A 10076-nucleotide genomic window follows, 5' to 3' on the forward strand; every position below is an offset into this window, starting at 1 on the left:
TCCGGTGGCTTACAGCACAGGATGGGATTGTCTAGAAGATGCAATGAATTTAACTTGAATTATTTCTTAAACTAAGGGGAAAACATTAACTCCTAGATATGCTGTTGTTAAAATTAAGTTATCAAGACAGACAAAAGTCATTTTTTGAGTCACACAAGCTGCCATAATTTCACTTTCATATGTTAGGTGTTTTGTGTGGGCAATTAGGTTCTTGAAAGAGGAAGAGGCTTAAACATATGGACATGAAAGCACCTGACTGAACACATTCTCAATCTTTAGTCCAGGCTGCTAGTTGTGCAGCTGGGGGAGACTTCAAGTGAGTGAACTGGAGGTAAACTGGGAGTGATGGGGGCAACCTGGTTCTCGTGGAGAACAACTACAACTGTCATCATTAGTGTGCTGCAAATCCAAGGTGAGCCGTATGCTATGCACTTCGACTTTTTAAGATGATATGACATACTCAAGTTAGGTGTAGCTGCTTATTGAAACACAACAATTGTGCACCTAACACCATTTATTCTGACTGACAGCTCTGATCAGTGTCAAAACCACAGCTGTAACTGGTGTGGAAGGCCAGCCATTTAACTTCAGATGTGAGTATCCACACACCTGGGAGAGCAGACTTAAGTACCTCTGCCTTATTGACAACAATGCGTCCTGCATTCTTCTGATATCGACAAACAATCACAACCAGTGGGAGAATAATGGACGTTTCTCTCTGTACGACAACACCGCTGAAGCCTGCTTTATCGTCAAGGTGGACAAACTCATCCGAGAGGACAGCGGGACATATTGGTGTGGGGTGGACGTTGGCCTCCAACCTGATCATATCAGCGTCATACAACTGAAGGTTTCCCAAGGTACATCATATTATGTCACAGCTCAGGGTTCTTATTAGGCTATTACCTGGTCCTCGGGTTTTGCACTTTTAATAGGATGTAGTATCTGAAACTGATACATTTTCTAAAGCGTCAGGCCAGACATACTTTAAATGAGAACTAGGTAAGGTGACTTCTTTCACACTGTACATGTTCCTCTTTTCTCAAGTTTCTGTTTCTATAAAAGTGCACATATGGTTAGAGGTTATTAAAACTGAAAATGCAGTTTTTTGTAAGCTAATTATGTTTTCTGGTGACCTTTAACAACAGCAATCCCTCAAGAAAATCTCACACAATACAGTAAGTAAAATCTAAACAATACATCAATATCTCTGTGTACATTTATTGTATTTGTGTGCAGATTGATATTTTGTGCTTTTTCCTATTTGCATTTTCCAGTCACTGTAATTCCGACATTTCACAATGGCATCACAGTTGACAATGAGTAATATGTGTTTGTGTGTGTGTGACCATCTGCATCCATAGTATTCTTAATTTTAGCTGGTGAGTACATCCTAGTCAGGTAAACTTCAGTGGTCATTCTCTCCTCTAGAGATTAACATGCCGCTGTTCCTGACTGCAGCCATGTGTGTGGTAGCTATGCTGTTTGTGTGTCTGTTTACACTTGGTCTTCTGCTGGCTGTCAGACTCCGAAGATCAGATCCCCACCAGAACAGAGAGGTTTGTATATGACAGAAACTTTTTTTTTTGCCATTTTAGCAGCCTGCAGCTCTAGGAATGGCAATGCCAGTTAAACCACTCCAAAACAAGCAGGTGAATTAACAAAATATTTGGTACATATGGTCAAGGCTCCCTAATGATGGACTGGAATAACTTTAATGAGCCCCTGTCTTTTCATCCAGCACCATCACTAGGTTAAGATGGTAACATAGCAAGTATTGTTAATCAACTAATGTTAGCAGGTGGGTGTCACTGGGTTTCTTTTCTCCTCACAGACAACACCTGACTATGAGACCATGAGGCCTGGTGTAGTAACTGAACCTGAACTCTGCTGCAGCTGTTCAGGTCCAGACTGTGATGATCTTTCCGTGATATCATCAACACAACCTGACCTCTGCTCCCACTTCACATCAAAGTATCGGGAGTCCACTGTCACTTTCGGCATCGGCGAATATGTCGATGTAGACGTACCAGGACATGCTTGCCAATACCAGCATCTGGATCTCAGTCAGGTGGAGGAGCATGTCTATCACAGCCTTCCTGGAAACAATTGTCCTAAACATGGACCACAGATTAACTGTTAACATGACTGCTCAAGAATAATATCAGATTCCTTGCAACTTGGGTCTGATTTTTGAAGCTTTGGCTATTTTTTTTTATTAGTTATCTTAATTTTGTACCTGCTGAGGCAGCTTTGTGAGTAAAGTGTCATCATCACTGATAGGAATGATAGCCACAACTGCAACCATAGGACCCAGGTTTTAATAAACCAGCATTATTGTGTGTGGATGAAAGAAAGATGTCATCACCTCAGTCATCAGTAATGTAGTGAACACTGTGTTACTGTGTTTTGCTATTTCTGGAGGATAATGTGCCATTTTATTGCTTTATGCTTTTAATACTTTATTGTCTCACTGACTGTAATTAATAAGAACAAGCTTAATAAGCTTGTGAATATGTTTAGTAAGATCGCAAGCAAACAGCATCACAGTAGGACTGTGCTTTGTGAGTCTCAAGTGTTGAGGAAGGCCAGGGCAATTATTATCATATCACACCTTTTGTGTAGTTAATATGAGGTGATACCATGAGGAGGAAAGGTAAAGGGCACTGTTGCCGACTACCTGTGGCCAGGGGTCTTTCATACCCTCCAGTATTAATTTGCTAAAAATATCTTTTACTGTGATATGTGAGTATAGGTTGTGTATTCTTATCTGTGTCCTGTTAATGTGTAATGTACTTACCTGACAACTGCCAGATACAAAAAGAATTTCAGTAAATTGAAGTGAAATTTGGAATGGTACAAGGAAAAAAATGAGATACTACGGCCATGAATTTCAACTCAAGTTGTCAAACATAACAAAATCCACCAAGAAGAGCAGAAATGTGTTAAACACTGTTACATTTACTTTAATGAATATTTCACCTAAATAAACCAAGCTGTAAAATCTGATTGTGTCTGGCCTACTCTCTTTTGAACACTCACTGTGAGATGGGATGGAGGTTTTGATGCTTCTCACGTGTCCTCTGTGGTTTAGACATCCGAAACTGGCTTAATATAGGAAGTGCAAACCCATGAGAAAAACAGAGCTGTCCTTCAATTACACAGGCATAAAATCAGGGTGGAAGTTATTAATCATGGAGGTTATTTTTCTCTTTTGGGTCTTTCTTGTGGGAGGTAAGTTTACTGAAATTAACTCTTTTGTTTATCTTCCTCTGTCTGTGAGTTTAGTGCCTTTGTGGATTTGAGTTTTCTCAGTTGTTTTAGCTTACCTTCTTGATTTTGTTATAGAGGGCCCCTCAGCACCTCCTGACTCCCAGTAACTCCTACTAACTTGGGAGAACGTTATGAAATTGTAAGATTTGAAGGTGCTGTTGAGAGCTTTAGCACAATTTGAGAGAACCTTTACATTTTTTTGTTCCAAATCACCAAAAGATTCCCAGGGTAAAAAAAAAGTACTACATAAAATTCTGTACTACATAAAATTACTTTTTCATAGTTCTATATTATGTTATGTTTTGTGAAATATATTATATCTTCATTTGAAACAATTAAACCAGAATAAATTGCAGAGATGAATCTGTGTCAGGAGTCAGAAAGTAACAGTGTCAGAAACCTTAAAGGATTGAGAACCACTGTTTTACAGAACAAGATAAGTCTAAGAGGTTGGTTACTGAAAATATACAGTTAAACTAATGAACTGGTTGCAAATGCAGAACTGACTTTTTTGCTGTCTGTGTGTTTTGTGCAGGGTTTTGGGAGACTGAAGCATTAACAGGAGTGCTAGGAAAGGACATCACAATAACTTGCTCTCACGTCAATGCATTTTCCAATGTCAAATATTTCTGCAAGGACCCATGTAAAAATGAAAATGTACTAATAAGTAGTATAAACAAGAAGGAAGATTCAAATGGGAAATACAGTATTAGGGATGAAGGAAACACATTCAATGTGACCATCTCCCGTCTGACCGAGGAGGACTCAGGAACTTACTGGTGTGGAATAGACAGAATTGGTGTGGACACATACACTAAAGTAGTCCTCACAGTTATGCAGGGTGAGTTGCCTCAGTTTTAATTATGTTCTTATTCTTTATCACTTACAATACAAATACATTTGCTTCACTTCCTTCACTTAATATTTCACAACACTATCTGACTGAAACGGTTCTTCTCCTTTTGGCAGCAGTGGTTATTACAGGAAAGAAATGAGACATTACCACCATGCATAAAACACAACTGAGAGACAAGAAACAAAAACAACATGATTCTTTCTTTACTTTTTCTTTCAGTAGATGTAAAGGACCCTGATAATGACGTTTCACAATCAGATTCAGATAAGGGAATCAATACAAATGCTTCATCGACTAGTAAGCAACTGTCTGCAAGTGTGTACAGTCGATACATGTGTGTATGTGAGAGATGAAGTCCTGAGTGATGCACCATCACTAAGACATGATGTCTCTTTTTCAGAGAAGTGGCTGCATATCAGTGCAGGTCTAGGTGTGGCCGTGCTGACTCTGCTGGTGGTGCTGGTGGTCCTTCTAATATTCTTCAGATACCTAAATAGAGTCATCAACACCTCATTTGGTATCAAACAGACAGATTCGGGGACGGGGGGGGCTCACTCTTTCTCAGTTAAAGAACTGTCTGTGGGAATCTATCCTTATTTGAATTGAGGGTTTAAGGATCATGTAAAGGCCTTTAAAGCAAAATTTGTGTTTTTGCTATAATTTGATGAAACACGCTCTAAGAAAGTGCAGTTGAGTCTTGAGTAAATTTCAGATTTGATGTCCTGTTTGAAGCTAAATGTTGGGGCAGGATAAAATGCAAAAGCATAAGAAAAGGCCATTTATTTTTTTTATTTTTTATTACTGATATTTGTTGTATTTAATGAAATATTATTGTAATAATATTTGTCTTTTGGAAAGTCAAAGTAAAAACAGCAGTTTTCATTTCACAGACACTGTCCACACAACACCATCCACCCAGAAACAAGACGCACAGCACATGGCCACTTCCTTTTCAACAGAGGAGAAAGAAACAGACGGCCAGACTAACAGCATCATCAGCTCATTGGACATTCAGCCGAGTGACACCAGCAGAGATCACACAGACAATGTTTACACCAACGTCACAACTTCACCAGATTCTCAGATCCAACCAGACGATCTTTTTTACTCCGCTGTTTGTTTCAACCAGCACACAGACTGTGGCATTGTCACACCTGGCACACCTGGCACTGAAGTGGTTGCATACTCCAGCATTAGACACATATCAGCAGATGAAACAACAATCTATTGTAATGTCTGAACTGCTGATTTATCAAATTTGTTAAGTGCAGTATTTTACTCTGCTATGAGAGTTTGCATGCAAATGTACTTTCTTCTGTTTATTCGTGGTCTGTTTGCTTTTTATTTTGCCATTGAAATATGCCATCACTTCTCAAAATAACTTTATGTCTTTAATACTTTGTCTAGACCCATATCACATAAATTAATTTTGTCCTGTATTTTTAAATGTTAGAATATCAAAATTAACTAGAGAAATGCATTTTCTGTCAAAAATGCGTGTGGATGCTGTGATGCTGAAGGATCGCCCTGAACATGCCTGAAATCAATTGCTGAAACAGCTGAAGGATGAGTAGAAATTGCTGAATTTCTTTGTTAAAATAGTTGAGAAGAAATGGCTGAAGTTCTTTGTTGAATAATCTGAAGGATGAGATGCAATAAATACAAGCAGCAATGTCATTGAAGAGCTGAACATTTTGATACCTGAAATACCTGATGGTATGCTGAAGTAGAATATTTCCATTCATTTGAATGGAGCAAGATTTTTCAGAATAAAACTAAATAGTGTAAAAGTATGAAGTTTAGAAAAATTGCAAACAGAAGCATGAAAGTCCTTCAGGAGCTGAATATTTTGATACCAAGTAAGTAAAAAGAAAGGAGGTTTAATGGAACAAAACACAAAGTAACAACATAACAAGGGCCATGTACATATATAAACATAGTAGGGCCCGTTTCAAGAAGGAGGTTTTGTTGAAACTCTGAGTTTGTTAAACCTCCTTCTTGAAACGGGCCCCTGGTGGAGGAGACTAGGACGAACAGGTAAACAGATAAACTGATGGCAGGAATCAGGAGAGCAGGAGGATGAGGACGGACAGGTGAAAAGACAGGCTAACCAAGGCGAACAAAACGGATTTCCACAGCACAGGAACTGCTAGCTGGGATAAAACAAGCAACATCTGGCTAACCTCATGGACAAAAAAACAAACAAAGAGGTCCACAGCACAGGAAATGTCAGAGTGGCCCGTATAACACAAAACATATAACATGAGATCCACAGCACAGGAACTGTCGGTGGAAAACAAAATACGTCTGATACATACCACAAATTCACAACTGTTACGGGGTATGCACGTTAGATAAGGTAAGTTTGGCAATGCACGTTAAGTCACATAATGCTCCGGTGACGATGGAGCGTCTGCCAGAGGCTTAAATAATGTAGGGAAGTCATTACACTAACGCGCCCCAGCTGTGCGCAACAAGCCACAAGTCGCTAATTGCAAAAAGCGACACAGCTGAGGCCCAGATCCCACAAAAAAGAGAGCCGGAGAGATAAAAGACAAAGAGAGGCAGGGAGGGCCGCGCGGACCTGACCCGGTTAGCTCTTCACTTTCAGCTATCAAAATGTTTAGCTCCTCAAGGACATTCATGCTTCTATTCAGAAGTTTTCTAAGTTTCATACTCTTGAAATATTTAGCTTTATTTTGAAAATCTTGCCCCATTCAGATGAATGGGAAAATTCTACTTCAGTGTACTTTCAGCTATCAAAATGTTCAGCTCTTCAAGGACAATCATGCTTCTATTCAGAACTTTTCTAAACTTCAAACTTCATACTTTTGGAATATTTAGCTTTATTTTGAAAATTTTGCCCCATTCAATTGAATGGGAAAATTCTACTTCAGCATACTTTCAGCTATTTCAGGTATCATGTTTAGCTCTTCAAGGACATTCATGCTTCCATGCAGAATTTTTCTAAACTTCATACTTTTGAAATATTTAGCTTTATTTTGAAAATTTTGCCCCATTCTATTGAATGGGAAAATTCACCTTCAGCATAATTTCAGCTATTTCAGCTATCAAACTGTTCAGCTCCTCAAGGACATCCACGCTTCTCTTCAGAACTTTTCTAAACTTCATACTTTTATAATATTTAGCTTTATTCTGAAAATCTTGCCCCATTCAAATGAATGGGAAAGTTCTACTTCAGCATACTTTCAGCTAGAAAAACCATTCAGGTGACAAAATGTTCAGCCCTTTCAGGGGCATCTTTCAGCACTCAGCATCCATACGCATTTTCTTCAGAAAATGCAGTTTTCTAGTTGCTAAATAATATTCAATTTTGTCTTATATTTGTTTCTTTTCTAGAGTATAGAGGACAACAGAAACCAAAATAAGATGTGAATAGATCAGGAAACTGAAAGGAAATAAGAAGCAGGCAGAGAACAGGAGGTGGGGGGGCATAATGACATCTGAACATCTAACTATAATTGTATTTGCTTTAATGACATTTTATATAATAGTCCAGTGTAGTAGTCCAGCTCTAGTCCAGAGCTGCGCTCTGCAGGGCCCCCTAGCTACGGGCCGTCATGACCCTGTGAGCTGGGCTTTGCAGAGCAGTCATGCCAGCAAAGCTGACAAGGCTGTCTTGGCTCTGTGAGCTTGCGCTCTGTGTAGGGCAACACTTTGGGCCCTGTACTGAATGGCCGTGAGGCATCTCACGGCCTTAGTGTGCTGCCCCAGTGTGTCTCTGTTCCGATGGGCCGTGAGGAGTTTCACGGCCCCAGTGTGCCTCCCAGTTGAGGCTCCGCTCCGATGGGCCAAGAGTGCATCTCAGCTAGGGTCCCCTAGCTACGGGCCGTCATGACCCTGTGAGCTGGGCTCTGCAGAGCAGTCATGCCAAGGCTGTCGTGGCCTTGTGAGCTTGCGCTCTGTGTAGCGCAACATCCCGGGCCTGGCTGCGAATGGCCGTGAGGCGTGAGTGTGCTGCCCCAGTGTGGTTCTGCTCCAATTGTCCATGAGGTGTGTCACGGCCCCAATGTGCTTCCCTGGTGAGGCTCTGAGATTAAAGAAGAGCAGCAGAGAGCAATAAAAAGGGAGCAAAAGAATTACGTTTGCCTGTCCAAAAACATGTTTGCCTATGGTGTTATACAAGCCTTTTTATGGCCTTACCCTATAAAGGAGACTAGATGTCTGTTGCAGTGAACGGAGGAGGACCTCAACTGCTTTCAAAGACGTTGTTCAGGTGAATGGGTTGCATACCTCACTCTGAGCTGCGCGGCTCTGGGCGCCCCCAGTGAGTGCCCTGTGATGTTCCTGCTCTGCTTTGCTGGTCATGCCAGCAAGGCTCTGGGCCATCATGGCCCTCTGAGCGTTTCTTAAACTGATGAGAATATTTGCTTTTTAAAAAGAAGCCAGTTGAAATAACATTTATGTAATATTTTTAATGTAAACTCGTTTGAAGATGTAAATTTAAAGTGTGTTGTGATTTGTAAAATGGCCAAATGAAAATCTTTCTGCACACTTACCATTGCAATAAAATAAAATATAATTTAAAAAGGTCAGAAATGATTTGATTATGTTTCTTTTGAAGCAGTCACACACCAGCAATCAAGAATATTGATGTCAGGCCAGGAGGGGGGTCTGGTTCAGATCTCCTGTCCATACGAATCACGGTATGAATCATATCCAAATATTTCAGAAAGGGCGTCTATGGTAAAAGGCAAATGCTCATTCAAATTCCTCATACTAAGAGCAAAGGTGGGACACAAAAATAGAAATATTACTTGTTTGATGACACCACAACAAGAGTTCTAAGAGTTACCATCTATATTCAAACCCTGAATGATGCTGGGACATACAGGTGTGAAAATGTTCCTAAAACAGAACCCAACCTCAAAGTCTCCAAAGGTAAGTCAGCGTTACTTTCTCTCTTGCATTCCATCTTCCTTCACTGAACACTTCCTACCTGCCTTTCCTGCAGCTGGTGCACCTTTCAAACCTCCAGTTGTCACCCACAAACCTCCTGCTTCTACCGCAGTTCCAGCCATCATCAGGAATATGCAACAACCAGCAAAAATAGGTCATTTCAATTGCTTGTAAACCATTGTGCTCAGCAACAGCCATTTTAGAGAATCGTTTAAATCCATATATACATCTTTCTAAACACGTCTGTTTCTTTGAGTGTAAAACACATGCTGAGTCTGTTTTCTGGTGGCTTTTCTCGCCCTAGTCAGCTCCCTCACACTGATTATTTGATTAGACACACCTGCCCTGATTTTCTGACACTCATCAGCTGCACCTCTTTTGTCTCACTCCTCATTTATACTCTGCTCACCCATCACTCCCCTGCTAGTTCTTTCTATGTCGTCAGACCTCCCTAGGATTATCGCTCTTTCTTGCTTATTCCGTTATTCTACGTATGTTTGTGTGCTCACTGCTTCCTTCTACGTTTGGACCTCTCCTCTGGATCCTGGCACCCTCAGCTCCACCAGCCACCACCATCACAGGTCGATGCACAGTCTCCAATTTAACTGTATCTCTCCTATTACCTCCTCAGTCAACCGGATCTCCTGCCCGACCAGCCCAGGAGTGATTCCTACCCCTGCAGCCGAGTCCATCATCACTCCACGTACCATAACTCCAGCTACTGCTGGTCGACACCCGGTTATATTCACCACTTCACTTTGTATATATTGATGCATTACTTAAACACTGTAAATAAAGCTTTGCTTGCACCGAAGCCAGCCGCCTGGGTCTGCTGTTTTCTCCGCTCGCTCACCCTTGTGTCGAGCGTTTCCATAACAGTACATAAAACTGAAAAGGTGCCTGTATAGAAACTAAATAGCCTTCAAATGGTTTTGTACTATAGACTGAGGAAACATAGACACAATATAGCAAGAAGTATGTGATCTGAAGTATGGCTTTGCAATAATATTATCTAACCAATCATTCT

The 10076-nt window shown here is 40.6% G+C and overlaps 1 protein-coding gene across 2 annotated transcripts; it reads left to right on the top strand.

Moving 5' to 3' along the window:
- The first annotated feature begins 286 nt into the window (after positions 1-286).
- LOC109952414 (uncharacterized) lies at positions 287-2990 on the top strand. Of its 2 annotated transcripts, XM_020587482.1 has the most exons (6): positions 287-412; positions 531-593; positions 741-860; positions 1149-1178; positions 1432-1559; positions 1835-2990. In XM_020587482.1, exons 1-6 carry the CDS (start codon positions 346-348, stop codon positions 2141-2143), a joined length of 717 nt encoding a protein of 238 aa, XP_020443138.1. In that variant the 5' UTR covers positions 287-345; the 3' UTR covers positions 2144-2990. The 2 variants fall into 2 exon arrangements, with proteins under 2 accessions (XP_020443138.1, XP_020443137.1); XM_020587481.1 differs by having other exon boundaries at positions 531-860.
- Positions 2991-10076: the final 7086 nt, after the last annotated feature.

The sequence above is a fragment of the Monopterus albus genome, unplaced genomic scaffold (genome assembly GCF_001952655.1).
Source record: "Monopterus albus unplaced genomic scaffold, M_albus_1.0 scaffold458.1, whole genome shotgun sequence".
In the NCBI taxonomy this organism is placed as follows: domain Eukaryota; kingdom Metazoa; phylum Chordata; class Actinopteri; order Synbranchiformes; family Synbranchidae; genus Monopterus; species Monopterus albus.